This window comes from Oncorhynchus kisutch, linkage group LG20 (genome assembly GCF_002021735.2).
Source record: "Oncorhynchus kisutch isolate 150728-3 linkage group LG20, Okis_V2, whole genome shotgun sequence".
In the NCBI taxonomy this organism is placed as follows: Eukaryota; Metazoa; Chordata; class Actinopteri; order Salmoniformes; family Salmonidae; genus Oncorhynchus; species Oncorhynchus kisutch.
In genome coordinates this window covers 19,539,738-19,561,012 of record NC_034193.2, presented here as the reverse complement: position 1 = coordinate 19,561,012, position 21,275 = coordinate 19,539,738, and the positions used below count along the sequence as shown (strand labels likewise).

Below are 21,275 nucleotides of genomic sequence, written 5' to 3'. Positions count from 1 at the left end.
CTGGATGAGGCATTAGCGGCTCTGCTTGCTGCTTTGGCCTGTAGCTCAATCACAGTTCACATGAAGCAGTGGTCTGGATGATTTCCTGGTTCATTCTTGGCCAGTACATTACTTATCTTGCTCGTCGTTTGCATTTTTCCTCACCCAAGTGGCCCTTGTGTATTTTCTGTAGCATTTCTCTGCGTAGTGTCATGGGAATGACAATCTTGTTGCCTTTGAACACCATGTCATCCACAACGGTGAGCTCTGCTCTGCACATCCAGTAATCCTGTATTCTTCTTGGACAGTTGTTGTTCTGTGCAGGCCATCCTATCAGTGTTGTTTCTTTCAACTCTGTCATTCTTTGGTCAGCTGCGGACTCTTTTTTGATCTGCTCCATTCTCTCAGAAGACGCAGGAAGTAATGCTACGATCATATCGACGTAGGCCTGAATCGCAGTGTTTTTCTGTGTGTTGAAGCTCTCCTTCTTGTCGACTGCTTGAGAAAGAGTGTCGGCGGCGAACATGAACATTCCTGGGGTATAGATCATCTTCACATCATACTTTTGCAGTCTGATCAACATTCTCTGGATTCTCATTGGACAATCATTCAGTGCCTTAGACATGATTGACACCAATGGTTTGTGGTCGGTTTCTACTTCGAAGTCTCGTCCGTAGACGTATTGGTGAAACCTTTCGCAAGCGTATGTGCTTGCCAGTAGTTCTTTCTCTACTCGTGCATACCTTGTCTCTGCGCCTGTCAAGGCTCTGGACGCATAAGCGATGGGTTGCCATGTGTCATCATGCTGTTGCAGAAGAACTGCTCCCAGGCCAAACTTTGAACTTTTTCCTCAGTGCAAATGGAACTTTTCTGCATACATGCACAACTGGAGTAATTGTGTCATCAGTACATATTTTGTGTTCTCCTGGTGAACATCCAAGACCCTCAAACACATCCTCATACTCAGCCAGTATTTCACATTTTTCAACAGGGACCCCATTTTCTTCGTGACCCCACTCCAAATCCAATGGCACAACCTTAAAATTGGTACATTTCTACTTTAACATCAACAAATAACCTTCGTTTAATTACATGTTCATCTCTCATCAAAATTAAGAGAACCAATATATACATTTACTCAATAAAATGTTGGATTTTTCAAATGACCTTTAAAAAAATATTGTTTATTGTCCAATACAATAATCTGTAGAATACTCTTATTTTTTTTAATATTTTTTTTAGGTACAAACCCCCACTAGGCGTTGCTGAGAGCCCGTTGGCTGTCGAACGAACAATGGGCTGCGTGATTGGACGAAACTACAGCCTGTTTGTGTAGGAGGAACTTCAGCGCAGAAGAACAGGACGTCGGGAATGTTTTTAAACAATATTGACACCGTGTGCCTGCCACACTAACACATATTGTGCGGAACGAAAAGTAGAAGGTAAGCTTTACTATTTCATTTTGACAGTGTATGGTTTGCCATTTTCGGGTGAGTGAGAACATGTTTGAGACTCAGGTGTTGATACCTACTTGCTGCTGCTTGCCCTGCAGTCAGAGAGCGTTCTGTTACCATAGCAATGCCATGCGCTATCCAGCCAAGAAGCTAACTAGCATAGCAGCAGGGAAGTTAATACAGTGGGTTTATATTTTGAACTCACCATTTACAATGCCAATTATTCAGTTACTTTTCTAAAAAGGTTACTGTTGGCTCAGTAGGGAATGGATGAACTGTAATGTGTGAAATAACATTTGCAGCTTGTAAGGGAGGGTATGTTAGGGGTAAGTAGAAAGCAAGTGTTTACATAGCAGAGACTCGGTCAGTGTGTGTGTGTGTGTGTGTGTGTGCGCGCGCGCTAGTTAGGAGATGACTGATACCTATTAGTTACCATGACAACAAGGAAACATAAGGTAAAGTGACCCCCACACAGATCAAATTACCTCCTAGGCTTTAATCTTTGTATGCTGGGGGGCTAGTTGTAACTCATATTTGGTTAGAATAAAACAAATATAGCTATGAAAGATAAACTGAGCATGCTGTTGATAGAGCAGAAATTCTTTATAAATCCACAGGTTAGGGTAACATAGACCAGAGCATCCCTTTGAACAACTACAGTTCAGTTCAGATTATCTGTAGTGCAGATTTCTCCATGGTCATTGCAAAGCATTAATCTTTGCTAATGTGCACTGTAGCTAGTGGTTTCAGCACAGATTTGAATTTCTCCCAGTGTCAAAGCACTTGTCTAATTACCTTGAACAAATATGCTCTTAGGAGGTAAGTCAATCTGAGTAGGGCCACCCCTGGGCTCATAGTACAAATGTGCTCTTTTTGTTCAGGATTAGGACCAGACCAGAGGTGGATATGTGGCTTTGTGAGCTGCCTTCTGTTGGGAACGAACACATCTTGATGGGCCCCTGAAACTGAGGGGCCACGACCAACAAACAGAGTGGGTGAGTTGGACAGGTGGAGGGCATCGTCTAGCATTTCCACCCGCCTTAAATGCACAGCACAGGTTTGTGTACCTTAAAAAAAAGTATATATATGTATGTGAGAGTGCTGTTCATTGACTACAGCTCAGCGTTAAACTCCATGGTCCCCTCCAAGCTCATCACCAAGCTCGGGACCCTGGGACTGAACACCTCCCTCTGCAACTGGATCCTGTTCCTCGCTGTCCACATCACTAAAGACTTAACATGATCCACACACATGGGCTGCACACTCGTGAAGAGGGCACAACAGTGCCTCTTCTCCCTCAGGAGGCTGAAGAGATTTGGCATAGGCCCTTAGGTCCTGAAGAGGTTCTACAGCTGCACCATCGAGAGCATCTTGACTGGTTGCATCACTGCTTGGAAAGCAACTGCACCGCCCTCGAACACAAAGCTCGACAGAGGGTGTTGAGGACGGCCCAGTACATCACTGGGGCTGAGCTCCCTTCCATCCTGTACCTCGATATCAGGCGGCGTTAGAGGAAGGCCCGAAAAATTGTGAAAGACGTCAGCCACCCAAGCCAAAGACTGTTCTCTCTGCTACCGTCCAGCAAGTGGTACCGGGGCAACGTTTCTCGGACCAACAGGCTCCGAGACAGCTTCTATCAACAAGCAATAAGACTGTTGTATAGAAAATCAAATGATTACCCGGATTATATGCGCTGACTCTATTTTGCACTGACTCTATGCACACTCACAAGACTCTATCCACACACACACACATACACACACTTGCATACGGACTCACACAACGCAAACACACACTTACGTACAAACACAGTCAACGCACACACACACACAACACACGCATACTGACGCCACACACACATACACACACACTTTCACACATGTACACATACTCTCATCATACAGTGCATTTGTAAATTATTCAGACCCCTTCCCTTTTCCCACATTTTGTTACGTTACAGCCTTATTCTAAAATGTATTAAATAAAAATGTTCCCTCAGCAATCTACACACAATACCCCATAATGACAAAGCGAAAACAGTTTTTTTTGTATACATTTTTGTTTAAATGTATTTAAACGAACAGATACCATATTTACATAATTATTCAGACCCTTTGCTATGAGACTCAAAATTGAGATCAGGTGCATCCTTTTTCCATTGAACATCCTTGAGATGTTTCTACAACTAGATTGGAGTCCACCTATGGTAAATTCAATTGATTGGACATGATTTAGAAAGGCACACACCTGTCTATATAAGGTCCCACATTTGACAGTGTATGTCAGAGCAAAAACCAAGCCATGAGTTCCAAAGACTAGTCCATAGAGCTCTGAGACTGGATTGTTATAAGGCACAGATCTGGGAAAGTGTACCAAAAAATGTCTACAGCATTGAAAGTCCCCAAGAACACAGTGGCCTCCATCATTCTTAAATGGAAGAAGTTTGAAACCAACGAGGCTCTCGGCCAGTCCAAACTGAGCAATCAGGGGAGAAGGGCCCCAACCCTAAGCACACAGCCAAGACAACGCAGGAGTGGCATCGAGACAAGTCCTTGAGTGGCCAAGCCAGAGCCCGGACTTGAACCCTATCGAACATAGCAGTGCAGCGACGCTCCCCATGCAACCTGACAGAGCTTGAGAGGATATGCAGAGTAAAATGGGATAAACTCCCTAAATACAGGTGTGTCAAGCTTGTAGCGTCATACCCAAGAAGACTCAAAGGTGCTTCAACAAAGTACTGAGTTAAGGATCTGAATATTTATGTAAATGTGATATTTTGGTGGTTTATTTTTTCTAAGAACCTGTTTTTGCTTTGTCATTATGGGATATTGTGTGTAGATTGATGAGGGGGAAAACTATTTAATAAGGCTGTAACGTAACAAAATGTGGAAAAGGTCAAGGGGTCTGAATACTTTCCGAATGCAATGTATATGCTGCTGCTACTTAGTTTTTAGAAATCTTATTATTATCAATCCTGATGCCTAGTCACTTTACCCAGGCCTACATGTACATACATAACTACCTCAGCTACCTCGTAGCCCTTCACATTGATATGGTATTGGTTCACCTTGTGTATATAGCTTCATTCTTGTGTTTTTATTTTCTTATTTTACCTCTGTGTTGTCAGGAAAGAGCTTGGTAGTAAGCATTTCACTGTAAGTATTTGGCGCATGTGACAAATAAAATGTGATAATGAGGGAAAATGCAGTGAGCATCAGAGAAAAACATGCAAAGTCAGGTCAGTGGTTGACTGAATTGTTGTTTTCAGAAGTTTTTGACCATGACTTCATAACTTTTGCATGAAATAATTACTTTGTTTTTCCATCTTGAGGGTAGAGATTAGTGAATTGAAAATTAGTTATTAGAAAGTAATAGACCGATATCGTTCTTTGACTAAAATTTACATCTGATATACTAGAAAGAATATGCTTGAGAACACAGAACTGCTAGGCCTATTTAAAGACTATATTTATGCAATTGTTTTTTTTTTGGATAGGTCCTAAAGAGAGATCCTATGAGAGTGCTGTTGTAACAGTATACCTGTAGAGGTCACTGGGCTGTCTCGGCCAAGCTCAATTACAGGAGTTCAGGGCCAGGTTTATCCAGATCACTGGCTCAGAATACTGTTACCCAGCACCAGAGGAGGCTGGTGGGAGGAGCTATAGGTGGATGGTCTGATTATAATGGCTGGAATGGAATCAATGGAACGGAGTCAAACATGTTGTTTTCATGTGTTGGATGTGTTTGGTACCATTCCATCGATTCCATTCCAGCCATTACAATTAGCCCATCCTCCTATAGCTCCTCCCACTAGCAGCCTATGCCCAGCACCCAGGCCTCCCGCAGCCTGACAGGGCTGTCCCTCCTCACCCTCCCCTGGGCCCTGTCCAGCACTTACCCTTATCATTACCAGCAATTAGCCTAGTCTCACCTAGGCTTCACCTTAGGGACGTGAGATCGGAGAGAGAACCCCTCAGTGATGGTCAGGGCACACAAGGACACTTCAAGGGGATTTAGGCTAAGTTACTGTCTGAGGAGTCTTGTGTTTTTTTCCAAACGGAGTGATCCGTCTGAACTCAGTTGCAAACTTGATTCGCTGCCCAATAACTCTTGAATGACCCTCTGCTATGGATGGAATGTTGACAGGCCGAGTACCTACCTGAGAAGAGAAATGGAAATAGAAACATGATTCCCTGTGTACATAACAACCTGGATTCTGATCTAGTTGATTGTTTTTCAGGGTGGGGGTACTTGTATGCACATCAAAACACAATTATGTAAATTGCTTAGATGTAGGTTGGAAAACAGAATGTATTTTAATTTGTGTTAATTGATGCTTGATAACTCAAGTTAATTAACTAGTGTTACTGTTATGTAAGAATATTTTTATTCCTCTTTGTGTATCTTCTTCAGGATGGACCTGCGAGCAGAGAGCCCTGACAAAGACTCTGAAGATGATGCCTTCAAGTGTGGACCTGAGGGAGGAGAGGAGGGCGAGGGCTGGGGGAGTGATAGTCAACCCGAGGCCTGCACCCCTACTCCTCCATCCGCTGGCAAGAGGAAGAAGAAAAGGAAAAAGAGGTACTTAAAGTTCAAATATGTAACTGTATGGATGTACGTACTGGTGCTTTGATGCTTCCTCTTCCCCAGAATGCTGGGAGAGGCAAAAGTTATTGGGGAAGGATGATTACAACCTTGCAGCAAGGCACGTCTGTCCCCCTCTCTCTGTTTCTTCTCTCCCAGATGACTGTGGATCAATATCGTCAACTGCAAATATGAAAGTGGTGAGTTATTCTGCGTATACCAACGTGTGAATTGGTGTGATTTTATCTTTTCAAATCAAATCAAATGTATTTGTCACATACACATGATTAGCAGATGTTAATGCAAGTGTAGCGAAATGCTTGTGCTTCGAGTTCCGACCATGCAGTAATATAACCTAACAATTTCACAACAATACCTTATACACACAAGTGTAAAGGAATGAATACGAATATGTACAAACAAAATATATAAATGAGTGATGGCCGAACGACATAGGAAAGATGCAGTAGATAGTACAGTGTATACATATGAGATGAGTAATGTAGGGTAGGAAAACATATAAAGCGGCATTGTTTAAAGTGGCTAGTGATACATTACATCAAGATGGCAAGATGCAGTAGATGGTATAGCGTACAGTATATACATATGAGATGAGTAATGTAGGGTATGAGAACATTATATAAAGTTGCATTGTTTAAAGTGGCTAGTGATACATTTAATTACATCAAGATGGCAAGATGCAATAGATGGTATAGAGTACAGTATATACATATGAGATGAGTAATGTAGGGTATGTAAACATGATATAATATAAAGTGGCTAGTGATAAATTGATTACATAAATTTTTCCATTATTAAAGTGGCCGGAGTTGAGTCAGTATGTTGGCAGCAGCCACTCAATTTTAGTGATGGCTGTTTAACAGTCTGATGGCCTTGAGATAGAAGCTGTTTTTCAGTCTCTCGGTCCCCGCTTTGATGCACCTGTACTGACCTCACCTTCTGGATGATAGCGGGGTGAACAGGCAGTGGCTCGGGTGGTTGTTGTCCTTGATGATCTTTTTGGCCTTCCTGTGACATCGGGCGGTGTAGGTGTAGGCAGGTAGTTTGCACCCAGTGATGCGTTGTGCGGACCTCACTACCCTCTGGAGAGCCTTCCGGTTATGGGCGGAGCAGCTGCCGTACCAGGCGCTGTTACAGCACGACAGGATGCTCTCGATTGTGCATCTGTAAAAGTTTGAGTGTTTTTGGTGACAAGTCAAATTTCTTCAGCCTCCTGAGGTTGAAGAGGCGCTGCTGCGCCTTCTTCACAACGCTGTCTGTGTGGGTGGACCATTTCAGTTTGTCTGTGATGTGTACGCCAATGAACTTAAAACTCTCTACCTTCTCCACTACTGTCCCGTCGATGTGGATAGGGGTTTGCTCCCTCTGCTGTTTCCTGAAGTCCACGATCATCTCCTTTGTTTTGTTGACATTGAGTGTGAGGTTATTTTCCTGACACCACACTCCGAGGGCCCTCACCTCCTCCCTGTATGGCGTCTCGTCGTTGTTGGTAATCAAGCCTACCACTGTAGTGTCATCTGCAAACTTGATGATTGAGTTGGAGGTGTGCGTGGCCACGCAGTCGTGGGTGAACAGGGAGTACAGGAGAGGACTGAGAACGCACCCTTGTGGGGACCCAGTGTTGAGGATCAGCGGGGTGGAGATGTTGTTACCTACCCTCACCACCTGGGTGCGGCCCGTCAGGAAGTCCAGGACCCAGTTGCACAGGGCGGGTCGAGACCCAGGATCTCGAGCTTAATGACGAGTTGGAGGGTACTATGGTGTTGAATGCTGAGCTGTAATCGATGAACAGCATTCTTACATAGGTATTCCTCTTGTCCAGATCGGTTAGGGCAGTGTGATGGCGATGTGTGGCAGTGTGATGCGTCGTCTGTGGACCTATTGGGGCGGTAAGCATATTGGAGTGGGTCTAGGGTGTCAGGTAGGGTGGAGGTGATATGGTCCTTGACTAGTCTCTCAAAGCACTTCATGATGACGGAAGTGAGTGCTACAGGGCGGTATTCATTTAGCTCAGTTAGCTTTCTTGGGAACAGGAACAATGGTGGCCCTCTTGAAGCATGTGGGGACAGCAGACTGGGATAAGGGTTGATTGAATATGTCTGTAAACACACCAGCCAGCTGGTCTGCGCATGCTCTGAGGACGCAGCCGGGGATGCCGTCTGGGCCTGCAGCCTTGCGAAGGTTAACACGTTTAAATGTTTTACTCACATTGGCTACAGTGAAGGAGAGCCCGCAGGTTTTGGTAACGGGCGGTGTCAGTGGCACTGTATTGTCCTCAAAGCGAGCAAAAAAGTTGTTTAGTCTGTCTGGGAGCAAGGCATCGTGATCCGCGACGGGGCTGGTTTTTCTTTTGTACTCCGTGATTGACAGTAGTCCCTGCCACATACCTCTCGTGTCTGAGCCGTTGAATTGCGACTCCACTTTGTCTCTGTACTGACGCTTAACTTGTTTGATTGCCTTGCGGAGGGAATAGCTACACTGTTTGTATTCGGTCATGTTTCCGGTCACCTTGCTCTGATTAAAAGCAGTGGTTTGTGCGTTCAGTTTTGCGCGAATGCTGCCATCAATCCACGGTTTCTGGTTGGGGAATGTTTTAATAGACGCTGTGTGTACAACATCACTGATGCACTTGTTAATAAACTCGCACACCGAATCAGAGTATTTGTCAATGTTGTTGTTCGCCGCAATGCGGAACATATCCCAGTCCACGTGATCGAAGCAATCTTGAAGCGTGGAATCCGATTGGTCGGACCAGCGTTGAACAGACCTCAGTGATGGTGCTTCCTGTTTTAGTTTCTGTCTATAGGCTGGGAGCAACAAAATGGAGTCGTGGTCAGCTTTTCCGAAGGGAGGACGGGGGAGGGCCTTATATGCGCGCGGGATCGATATGCTGATAGAATATGGGGAGCCTTGTTTTCAGATTAGCTTTGTTAAAATCCCCGGCTACAATAAATGCAGCCTCAGGATATGTGGTTTCCAGTTTACATAGAGTCCAATGTCGATGTGTCTGCTTGGGGGGGAATATACACGACTGTGATTATGATCGAAGAGAATTCTCTTGGTAGATAATGCGGTCGGCATTTGATTGTGAGGAATTCTAAGTCAGGTGAGCAAAAGGACTTGAGTTCCTGTATGTTGTTATAATCACACCACGTCTCGTTAATCATATGGCATACACCCCCGCCCTTCTTCTTACCAGAGAGATACTTGTTTCTGTGGTGCAATGCGTGAAGAAACCAGGTGGCTGTACCGACTCAGATAGCGTGTCTCGAGTGAGCCATGTTTCCGTGAAACAAAGAACGTTACAATCTCGGATGTCTCTCTGGAATGCTATCCTTGCTCGGATTTCTTCTACCTTGTTGTTAAAAGACTGGACATTGGTGTGTAGTATGCTCGGGAGCGGTGCGCGATGTGCCCGTCATCGGAGCCTGACCAGAAGACCGCTCTGTCTGTCCCTTCTACGGCGCCGTTGTTTTGGTTCGCCAGCTGGGATCCGATCCATTGTCCTGGGTGGTAAGCCAAACCGAGGATCCGCTTCGGGAAAGTCGTATTCCTGGTCGTAATGTTGGTGAGTTGACGTTGCTCATATCCAATAGTTCCTCCCGACTCTATGTAATAAAACCTAAGATTACCTGGGTAACAATGTAAGAAATAACACATAAAAAAAATGCATAGTTTCCTTGGAACGCGAAGCGAGGCGGCCATCTCTATCGGCGCCGGAAGTAGTCAACGGTCACCCATGTCACTTGCTTTGTTACCCCCATGTTGGGATAATCTGAGAACATCCATTTATTTCCTCACAGTCCTACAGTTTTGCTACTTAGTCTAGTCAAATACATTTGAAGCACAGACATACACTGAGTATAGCATACATTAGGAACACCTTCTTAATATTGAGTTGTACCCTCTTTTGCCATCAGAACAGCCTCAATTTGTCAGGGTAGGAACTCTACAAGATGTCGAAAGCGTTCCACAGGGATGCTGGCCCATGTTGACTCCAATGCTTCACACAGTTGTGTCAAGTTGGCTGGAAGTCCTTTGGGTGGTGGACCTTTCTTGATACACACGGGAAACTGTTGACTGTGAAAAACCCAGCAGCGTTGCAGTTCTTGTCACAAACCCGTGCTGAGCACCAGACACCTACTATCATATGCTGTTCAAAGGCACTTAAATCTTTTGTCTTGCCCATTCACCCTCTGAATGGCACACATACACAATCCATGTCTCTTCTTTAACCTGTTTCCTCCCCTTCATCTACACTGATTTGATGTGGATTTAACAAGTTACATCAATGAGGGATCATGGCTTTCGCCTGGATTCACTTGGTCAGTCTATGTCATGAAAAAAGCAGGGGTTCCTTAATGTTTTGTATACTTAGTGTAGATTAATATTTGTCATCTAATAGGAAGTCTTTCTTCCTCACCCTGTCAGTGCGACGTGCTGCTCGCAGATATGGCCTTTGGGAAGCAGTGGAGGGCGAGGACTGGACTCTCTTCTGGACAGACTGCTCTGTCTCACTGGACAGAGTTATGGACATGAAGCGCTACCAGGTACTCAACATCTCCCAAGTGCACTTCTCTCCTCATAGAGTTCTGAAAAGGTTCCTCTGCCCCTGTTGATTTGCCACATTCAATGCTATGTGTCTGCTGTACCCTTACAGAAGATCAACCATTTTCCAGGGATGAGTGAGATTTGTAGAAAGGATCTTCTGGCTCGAAACATGAACCGCATGCTAAAGCTCTTCCCCAAAGACTACAATATCTTTCCCCGAACATGGTGCCTACCAGCAGAGTGAGTTCTCATTGTCAATATGCTTAAGAGTCTCGTTATTCAAAACACCTACAGTACCAGTCAAAAGTTTGGACACACCTACTCATTCCAGGATTTTTCTTTATTTTTACTATTTTCTACATTGTAGAATAATGGTGAAGACATCAAAACTATGAAATAACACATATGGAATCATGTGTTGACCAAAAAAAGTGTTAAACAAATCAAAATATATTTGAGATTTGAGATTCTTCAAAGTAGCAATCCTTTGCCTTGATGACAGCTTTGCACACTCTTTGCATTCTCTCAACCAGCTTCATGCGGTAGTCACCTGGAATGCATTTCAATTAACAGGTGTGCCTTGTTAAAAGTTAATTTATGGAATTTCTTTCTTAATGTGTTTGAGCCAATCAGTTGTCTTGTGACAAGGTAGGGATGGCACACAGAAGATGGCAAGAACTGCTCAAATAAGCAAAGAGAAAAGGCAGTCCATTATAACTTTAAGACATGAAGGTCAGTCAATCTGGAAAATTTCAAGAACTTTGAAAGTTTCTTCAAGTGAAGTCGCAGAAACCATCAAGCGCTATAATTAAACTGGTCTCATGAGTACCACCACAGGAATGGAAGACCCAGAGTTATCTCTGCTGCAGAGGATAAGTTCATTAGTTAGCTGCACCTCAGCTTGCAGCCCAAATAAATGCTTCACAGAGTTCAAGTAACAGACGCATCTCAACATCAACTGTTCAGAGGAGTCTGTGTGAATCAGGCCTTCATGGTCGAATTACTGCAAAGAAACCACTACTAAAGGACACGAATAAGAGACTTGCTTGGGCCAAGAAACACGAGCACTGGACATTAGACCGGTGGAAATGTGTTGTTTGGTCTGATGAGTCCAAATGTGAGATTTTTGGTTCCAACCGCCGTGTCTTTGTGAGATACAGAGTAGGTGAACGGATGATCTCCGCGTGTGTGTTTCCCACTGTGAAGCATGGAGGAGGAGGTATGATGGTGTGGGGGTGCTTTGCTGGTGACACTGTCTGTGATTTATTTAGAATTCAAGGCACACTTAACCAGCCTGGTTACCACAGCATTCTGCAGCGATATGCCATCCCATCTGGTTTGAGCTTAGTGGGACTATCATTTGTTTTTCAACAGGACAATGATCCAAAACACACCTCCAGGCTATGTAAGGGCTATTTGACCAAGAAGGAGAGTGATGGAGTGCTGCATCAGATGACCTGGCCTCCACAATCACCCGACCTCAACCCAATTGATGGTTTGGGATGAGTTGGACTGCAGAGTGAAGGAAAAGCAGCCAGCAAGTGCTTAGCATATGTGATGGGCGGCAGGTAGCCTAGTTGTTAGAGTGTTGTGCCAGTAACCGAAAGGTTGCTAGATCGACTCCCCGAGCTGCCACGGTAAAAATCTGTCATTCTGCCCCTGAACAAGGCAGTTAACCCACTGTTCCTAGGCCTTCATTGTAAATAAGAATTTGTTCTTAACTGACTTGCCTAGTTAAAAGTTAAATCAAATGGGGCCAAGCTTCCTGCCATCCAGGACCTCTTTACCAGGCGGTGTCAGAGGAAGGCCCTAAAAATTGTCAAAGACTCCAGTCATAGGCCCCTTTTACACCACTGCTACTCTCTGTTAACATCTATGCATAGTCACTTTATTAACTACATTGTTGGTTAGGGGCTCGTGAGTATGCATTTCACTGTATTTGGCGCATGTGACTAATACAATTTGATTTGACTTGAAGCTGTCATCAAGGTAAAGGGTGGCTACTTTGAAGAATCTAAAATATATTTTGATTTTTTTAAACACTTTTTTTGTTTACTACATGATTCCATATGTGTTATTTCATAGTTGTAATGTCTTCAATATTATTCTACAATGTAGAAAATAGTACAAATAAAGTCAAACCCTGGAATGAGTAGGTGTGTCCAAACTTTTGACTGGTACTGTAAATGATCAGGAGAGTAATCAATTGAGAATGGAAGTGTTTTTTTGTATTTCTGCAGTTATAGTGACTTCCAAGCTTACACCAGGTCCAAGAAACACAAGACTTACATCTGTAAGCCAGACTCCGGTTGCCAAGGGCGAGGCATCTTACTCACCAAGTCCAGCAAAGACATTCGGCCGGGGGAACACATGATCTGCCAGGTGTATGTCTCCCGGGTGAGACTCACTCCCTTCTCAGAGAGGGATCCTTCTAGACTTTTGTACATATTGTGTAATATTCTGCGCAATCAATTCAACTCGTAGTTCAACTGAGGTTGCAGGATGGCAGTTGCAATAAATGTGATACCTTATTATGTGACAGTATTTATGGGACCAATCAGAGAGCAGGGCTATGACAATGTTATTACGAAGGGACTAATCAGAGAGCAGGGTTATGTTGATGTCATTAGATATATCATAATGCCAAACGTCCTCTCCCCCAGCCATTCGTTATTGACGGCTTCAAGTTTGACCTGCGTATCTATGTGCTGGTGACCTCCTGTGACCCCTTCCGCATCTTCCTGTACAACGAGGGGTTGGCTCGCTTCTGCACTACCCAATACAACGAGCCCAGCAATGGCAACGTGGTAAGGTGGACAACACAGATACTCCGTTAACACTTCTAATGCCAACTGTTACGGAGCATTACACACTTCTTATTGTCCTATCTCGCCCTGTTCTTTGACAGTTAATTGGTAGTTGTGGTGTTGGTTGTGTCGTTGATGCTCTGAAGCATTCTAGATAATCATTTATAATGGGGAATCGCATCTTTACAGTATTCATATGTTTATTCCAGAATGATAGCATATTTTCTACGGTGTCCTTTCTGATCCCTTATTTTACCTTTACACATCCCCGGCTCTCCCTCACAAACTTTATATTTGTACAAGGATGATGTTTGCATGCATCTGACCAACTATGCCATCAACAAGCACAGTGAGAACTTTGTCCGTGATGATGACACTGGCAGCAAACGGTAAGCGGGTGTTTGTTTACTTCAAAAACCTCTCGAGTTGACCTTTAGCTTTGTTTGTTTGTATAATTCATCTCATGATGCAAGCTTGCATCTCAGTTCCCTCCTCCCTGTTGTTCCAGGAAGCTGTCCACCTTGAACAAGCACCTGGAGGCCATGTGTTACGACACAGAGAAGATGTGGTTGGACATTGAGGACGTGATTATTAAGACGCTCATCTCTGCCCACCCCATCCTCAAACACAACTACCACACCTGTTTCCCCAACCACGCGGCCGGCAGCGCCTGCTTTGAGATCCTTGGCTTTGATGTGCTACTGGACCATCGACTCAGGCCCTGGCTGCTGGAGGTGAGGCCTTCTTAAAGAATCAGGATGATGTATTGATTTGGCTCCGGTTCAGTGTTTGTTGAGCTAAGAAATGTGTTATTCTAATCTACTACACTCTCATAATGCAGTGTCCAATAGGCATTTCGCTAGCAACTTATAATAATTTTATTATTAAAGCTAGATAGCAAACAAGGAATATTCATGATGTTCAATTATATTCGCATTAACATATGGGCGTGTTTATTAAAGGGATACTTGGGGATTTTGACAATGGGTCTTTTTATCTATTTTCCCAGAGGCAGATGAGCTCGTAGATACAATTTTTATGTCTCTGTGTCCAGTATGAAGGAAGGAGGTAGTTTCACGAGCCAATGCTAACTAGCGTTAGTACAATTAATGGGAATGTAGCATCCTAGCAGAGACCCATAAACTTACTCATTGTGCTAACGCTAGTTAGCAATTGCGCTAGCATTAGTAAGTTAGTAGGAGGTAGATAACATTCCTCATTACCAAAATCCTGAAGTATCCCTTTAATGTTTGTGCAGGTGAACCACTCCCCCAGTTTCACTACTGATTCGCGGTTGGACCGGGAGGTGAAGGATAGCCTGCTGTATGACACCCTGGTCCTTATAAACCTGGGTGCCTGTGACCGCCGTAAGATCACTGAGGAGGAGAAGCGCAGGGTGAAGGAGAGGCTGCAGCAGAACCGCTCCAGAGAGGCTAGGTATAGTCAGGACCATGTGATGGATAGGAAGACAATGCGGAACTTTGATTTCAGTAGGCTTGTATGATGAGTTTTACCATGTAACAATAAGCTATGATGGGTCATTTTTATTATAAATCAGCATCGTTATAGACATGTAACAAACAAAGTGAGTGTACAAAACATTAAGAACACTTTCCATGACCGACTGACCAGGTGAATCCAGGTGAAAGCTATGATCCCTTATTGATGTCACTTGTTAAATCCACTTCAGTCAGTGTAGATGAAGGGGAGGAGATTAAGGAAGGAGGAGGTTAAAGAATCATTTTTAAGCCTTGAGACAACTGAGACATGGGCAAGACTAAAGATGTTAGTGACTTCGAACAGGCTATGGTAGTAGGTGCCAGGCGCACTGGTTTGAGTGTGTCAAGAACTGCATCGCTGCTGGTTTTTCACGCTCAACAGTTTCCTGTGTGTATCAAGAATGGTCCAACACCCAAAGGACATCCAGCCAACTTGACACAGCTGTGGGAAGCATTGGAGTCAACATGAGCCAGCATCCCTGTGGAACCCTTTCGACACCTTGTAGAGTCCATGCTTAGACGAATTGAGGCTGTTCTGAGGGCAAAAGGGGGGTTGCAACACAATATTAGGAAGGTGTTCTTAATGTTTGGTACATTCAGTGTATATTGAGTGTATGCATTCATTCAGTTGTGGTAATTTTTGTGTTGTCAGGAGTGAGGAACTGCGTCAGTCCCAGGCAGCCAGTGTAGAGCAGATGCGGAGGTATGAAGCCAAACACCTGGGTGGCTTCCGTGGGATCTACCCCCGCGAGGGCGGAGAGAAGTATGAGAAGTACTTCAAACACAGCAGCTCCCTGTTTCAGGAGACTGCCGCCTCTAAGGCCAGGGAGGAGTGTGCCAGGTAGAAACTATCACCCAAACACTCACACACATACGCACGCACAGGCTTCTTGACAATAGCATGAAAACATTCAACAGAAAATACAAAATCGTTGTACCTTTTAAATTAAATGTTTTCATTGTTTCATGTACAACTTGTTTGTGTGTGACTGTGTGTGACTGTCCACTCAGGCAGCAGCTGCAGGAGCTGCGTCTGAAGCAGGAGCAGAAGGAGAGGGAGCAGAAGGGGAGCCGTAGACGAGACTTGCAGGGGGAGTCTGCAGGAGAGAGGGCCAAACCACATAGAGTACAAGTTCGTCAGACCAACTCCCAACAGGTTACTGTGAGTCACATCACCCTGACCATCAGTTTTATGTAACATTTTACCTCAGGTTTTGAATGTATTATTGCCTACAGAATCTATCAGTCAACAACCATAAAGAGTCCAAAGTCTTGTCGTATCATTGGGGGTGGCAATCTTAGTGGACTTGAAGTTGCAGGGCCTTTCAGTAGCCACGAGGGGGAGCCAAATATCTTTCCACTAAACACCTTACATATATGTCCAGCTACCAAACTATATAATGGCGATGTATCATAGTTACATAAGCATCTCAATGAATACTGAAGAATGATTATACACTGTGATTAACTTATTCCTTACTGTATGGTGTGAATTGTGGTTGTCCAGCTCCTGACCATGCCCCTCCTGCCTACTGCTACCAACGGTTCCCCTACGGTGCAGGACCTCTCTGATGAGGAGGTGGAGAGGGTGAGTGGACTGCTCCAACGGGAGAGTCTACTGAGGGACCTCGGGGTGGTGGACCAGATCTATAAGCTGTTGCAGGGGAGAGGCCAGTCCATGCCTAATGGCATTACACCCCCCCGCGAGCAGAATGAGCTGCCCCTACACAGACATGAACGAGCCAATAAGGTAAGGCTGGTTCGTTCAAGCATTCTTATGGGGGAAAATAATGAGGTTTTGGGATAAACACTGAAATAAGCTCAGAGATTAACACAGGTTTAGGAGATCTTATACATTTTGTTCTGTGAGATAATATCAAATAAAATGGTATTTGTCACATGCGCCGAATAGAACTGGTGTAGACCTTACAGTGAAGTGCTTACTTGCAAGCCCTTAACCAACAATGCAGTTTTTCAGAAACATACCTAAAAAAATAAAATAAAAGTAACATAATTACAGAGAGGCAGTAAAATAACAATAGCGAGGCTATATACAGGGGGGTACTGGTACAGAGTCAATGTGCAAGGGCACCGGTTAGTCGAGGTAATTGAGGTAATATATACATGTGGGTAGTGACTTATGCATAGATAATAATTAAGTGATGTTAGCTGATGAAGATTATCTCATAGAACAAAATGTATAAGATCTCCTAAGCCTGTGTTTACTACAGACCTTATTTTCTGCATTTTATCCAAAAACTCTAGAAAAAAAACATTATTTCTCCATAGGCTTTGTTTAACCAATGAGTTATGGTGGAGTTAGTGCCTACAAAAATACACCATTACTCTTGCGTAGTCACTGCATTGTCTCAAAAATTACTCCATTTGTAATGAGATGCTTAAGTCTGTCCTATGTGATGTCTTGCCAGTTGGACTCCCTGACTGAGTTCTCCTGGAGAACGAAGCGTCACTGTACTGTGATCCAACACCAGTTGCCTCCAGGGGCCAAGCCCTGCCGTCAGTACGTCCATTCCCAGCTGCTGCAGCAGCGCTGGCCCTGGCCCAGTCTGGACAGGGGGCCCACTCATACTGAGTCTGCCTGCCTTCAATACTACACCCCAGAGGACCACGTCCTAGAGACGGTCCGCCGGGCGCCAGGGGACCTGAGGAGGACCAACAGTGCCCAGCGTATCCCATGGACAAGTGAGCACACCCACAGCACCTCACTTTATTGTGTCATTACTGTACCGCCACTGATCTTGGACATTGTACTTCTGGATAATTGGATGGCACAGTATTAATTTTCTCTACCTCTCTCTCTTTTTCTCTCTCTCTTTGACTCTTAGTCAATGGTGCTCGCCAGGGCAGTATGAGCTCGTCTTATGCAGAGTCCAAGGCCCGGGCCACAGTGTCAAACATCTCCCAGCTCACGCCTGGACGGCTTCACTGCACCCCCATGTCCTCCGACCCCAAGGCCCTCCAGAGCCTGTTTGTCATCTCCACCCCAGCCCTACTGATCCAGAGGCCCGAGTTCCCCCACCCCATCCGCAAACCCTTGCGAAAAGTCCCCCAGCACGGACAAGGGCGCTAGGGAGCAGGGACGTTTACCAGTTCAGCCATAGTGCCATAAACCACGAGCGGGGCAGAGTGAACAAGCTTTCCTGGCAAATCTGTACACAAGTTGTCCCTGAAATCCTCTCCCTATACTGTGTACATTTCTTCACTTTTACATCATCAAAATGAAATTCATTTCTACATTAGCACTGAGCTACTGAGAATTAATTGAAGAGAAATGGAGAATAGATAAATGGAATAGGTCTTATTGTGAAAATATTGAAGCAATGGTGCCTATCGTGACTTAGGTATTGTGTGGTACTTGGTAGGAAGACGTGTCATCTCATATGTCTACGCAAACACTGTGGCTTTTACAGAATTGAATGTAAGTGAATACTATCTGTGTCTTATCAAATACCTTGGGTTGTTAAATATCACTATAACCACTGAGCCAATGGTGAAAACACGTTTTATTTTAAATAATTCTGGAAATCTGGATGTTTTACTCAGTAATGTGAAGGGAAGATGTGACCATGTAGGCATATAGCAAATTTGTATGACTTTGATGTTGATGACTTTGCTATTATGCTTTGTTATCATATTGATTTTTGTTTAGCTAAGCAGGAAATTCTCATTTTGCAATGGGAACCATAATCAATCATGTGTGCCAAACCTTAGAAGAAAAGCTCAGGATACTGAAATGACCACCAAGCTGGACTAACAAATACTCCTCACATTTCACTGACTTTAATTGCAAATTTACCCACAGTATTTTCATATGGTTATTTTAGATTTGGGATGGGGTGTACATTTACTTATTGAGCATTCTTTTATTTGAGTTGGTGAGAAATATAGACAAATGCCTTCAGAAATTATATGCGTTGATCATTGCTCATGTAGAAATGAGGATATTTGTTCAATTCAGGATTATATTGATAATACTTCTAGGCATATTATCAATATATACTCCATATGAATAATCAAATAGTTTCCTAATTTATGTAAATTATTTGGAAATCTTAGATTTGCACATTTGGAGGCCTACAAATTATGAGTGAAATCTTTGGAAATGCAAACTAATATTTCAATGAAAATGTAAGTATATTTTCTTTAACAATGATCTTGTTAGATTTTTTTTTTTTTCATCAAGCTCATAAACATTGTCGGCCTACTACTGTATTTAAATGGTAATTCGATATGTCGATGTGTTTACATTTTACCTCAATAATTATTTGGAAAAGTAGGCTTTAATTACAATCGAAATCATTTAACGATATTTTTCGATTGGAATATGTAGGCCTTTGTAGAGTTTCGATGCGCGTGATCTCAATTCTATGAGTCTATGATCTCAAGACCTATGAGCTGTTGCTATCGTTGTCATAACAATAGTTTCAGTTACATAGTTAAATTACACAGTTTAGTTATCGTTTTATATAACTTTCAACACACTTTATCACAATATTTAAATTTCAATAAAAGCACATTCGTTTTATTGTAATCTACAAACACAATAACTCAAGCCCCGTATGTATATACGAATAATGATTGATTTGTAATCGCCAAAATAAAGTAGCCTTTACTTTTCACGCTGAAACAGGCTGCTGATGATGAACAACATCTTATTATTGACGTCTTTGAATGCCAATTAAAAATATAGGTTATCAGTTTGTTGTTAGAAATTAATCCTAAAATGTAAACTGTGTTCTTGTCTATTCGATCCAATGAACTAGCCTGTGCATCAATATTCTCTAGTATTTCAGCTAATAGCTAGCTCTTCACAGTTTAATATTTGTATCAGGTTGACGTAAATTCAACGTCTATTCCACACTGGTTCAAAATGACGTGTAAAAAACGTTGATTCAATCGATGTGTGCCCAGTGGGTTCCCTCGTCTCCCTATCGCCCCCTCCCTCTGTTGGTTTCTCACACTTTGCATTCCAGCGCGCAATGCTTTGTCTGTTGTCTGGAGATTTTCGTTTGGAGACATCATCGTATCCAAAACAAGGCAGGATATACCCTGTGAAGCTATAATCCATATAGTCTGCCCGATCATTCATGGACTTCAGAGAGGTAGGCGATTGAATTGACATGGAAACGTTGGTCTTCACCGAGGAAAGTCATGCCTAAAACTTAAAAAACCTTGCGTTTATTCCATAAAGTGTAATATATGCTAGTAGCCTGACTTAAATAAGATTTTAAACATCAAAGTTGAAAATGAGCTCTTATTTCGTTAATGCTCTATTCTCAAAAAACCTCAACAGCGAGTCCTGGAATTCCGATTATGGGCTGGCACATGATTTGGGAAGCACATCCTCTGTATCATACGGTACCGGTGGCACCATCCAGCAGCCACATCCCACGCAGTTAACGGTATTATACAATGGCACATCGTTGTTCAAAACCGCTCACCCACACCAACTAAATCCGTGCGTATTATCGTTGCCAATGGGCAACTTGTATCATGCCGTGTGCGCAGAACAGTGCTCCTCTCTACCGGACCTCTTTCCCTGGATGAAACCACAAGGTGAGTCACTGACCCTTAAAACACCTAATTTGAGAATTTGGTTGACCTCGGAGATATGTGAGACCCCCCCCCCCCCCCCCCCAATAAACTTTGTTTCAAATGACCCCCAAGAGAGAGAGGACAATGGCTCGTTATGGTGTCAAAAAGAAACTGTAAATCTATTTTTTCTTTTTAGGTGTGTGTGTGTGTTTTCTCTAACGTTTTGGTAAGTGGTAGCCTCTGTTTAGGCCTATTGAGTCAATGTTAATCTAAATGTGCAGCCCAGCAGCGTGACTAAAATGTTTTGTCTCAGCAGTTACCGGACCGAGAAGAGGTAGACAGGCAGACAGTCGCTTCCAGACTCTGGAACTTGAGAAGGAGTTCTTATTCAACTCTTACTTGACCCGCAAGCGCAAGGTTGAAGTGTCGCACGCTCTGGCACTCACCGAGCTGCAGATTAAAATCTGGTTTCAGAACAGACGCATGAAATGGAAGAAGGAGAACAAGGACACATTTCCAATAAACAGGCCGGATCAGAATGAAATCAAGAAATGTACAAGAATATTCAGACGTCAGATGAGGAGGGTAAAGGTTAAGACTATCCTAGACTTGGTGATGGGATGCCACACAGTGATAACAAATGTGTTAATTATAAATTGCATTTCGAATAAAAAAATCAACAGTGAAATCTATTGTGTTAGTTGATAATTCATTATCAAATTAAATTCTATGAAACTTGAGAAGACGTGCGCAAAATAGTTTTTACGCACCATTGTACGCATCATTCCAATTAGAGGTTTGTGCATGTGAATCACTTCTGCAGA

At 43.4% G+C, this 21,275-nt stretch overlaps 2 protein-coding genes across 3 annotated transcripts; both read left to right on the top strand.

Annotated features, from left to right (window-relative positions):
- The first annotated feature begins 1,225 nt into the window (after window positions 1–1,225).
- ttll6 (tubulin tyrosine ligase-like family, member 6) lies at window positions 1,226–19,120 on the top strand. Of its 2 annotated transcripts, none has more exons than XM_031799250.1 (16): window positions 1,226–1,421; window positions 2,315–2,428; window positions 5,847–6,014; window positions 6,180–6,217; window positions 10,470–10,588; window positions 10,699–10,829; window positions 12,830–12,986; window positions 13,253–13,396; window positions 13,700–13,785; window positions 13,905–14,130; window positions 14,655–14,833; window positions 15,548–15,736; window positions 15,907–16,057; window positions 16,403–16,645; window positions 17,325–17,598; window positions 17,742–19,120. In XM_031799250.1, exons 3-16 carry the CDS (start codon window positions 5,848–5,850, stop codon window positions 17,984–17,986), a joined length of 2,349 nt encoding a protein of 782 aa, XP_031655110.1. In that variant the 5' UTR covers window positions 1,226–1,421; window positions 2,315–2,428; window position 5,847; the 3' UTR covers window positions 17,987–19,120. The 2 variants fall into 2 exon arrangements, with proteins under 2 accessions (XP_031655110.1, XP_031655109.1); XM_031799249.1 differs by having other exon boundaries at window positions 12,809–12,986.
- A 1,042-nt stretch (window positions 19,121–20,162) lies between these two features.
- Window positions 20,163–21,047, top strand: LOC109865214 (homeobox protein Hox-B8-like). Its single transcript, XM_020453326.1, is given in 3 exon segments — window positions 20,163–20,472; window positions 20,765–21,001; window positions 21,004–21,047. Coding segments are annotated over 3 exon segments (591 nt in total).
- The last annotated feature ends 228 nt before the right edge of the window (window positions 21,048–21,275 follow it).

Excerpts from the sequence above, each read along its gene's own strand:
- ttll6 (XM_031799249.1), top strand. The coding sequence starts at position 5,848 with ATGGACCTGCGAGCAGAGAGCCCTGACAAAGACTCTGAAGATGATGCC. Across the intron at positions 16,058-16,402 it reads CCAACTCCCAACAGGTTACT|CTCCTGACCATGCCCCTCCT; the intron begins GTGAGTCACATC and ends GTGGTTGTCCAG. Across the intron at positions 17,599-17,741 it reads CCAGCGTATCCCATGGACAA|TCAATGGTGCTCGCCAGGGC; the intron begins GTGAGCACACCC and ends TTTGACTCTTAG.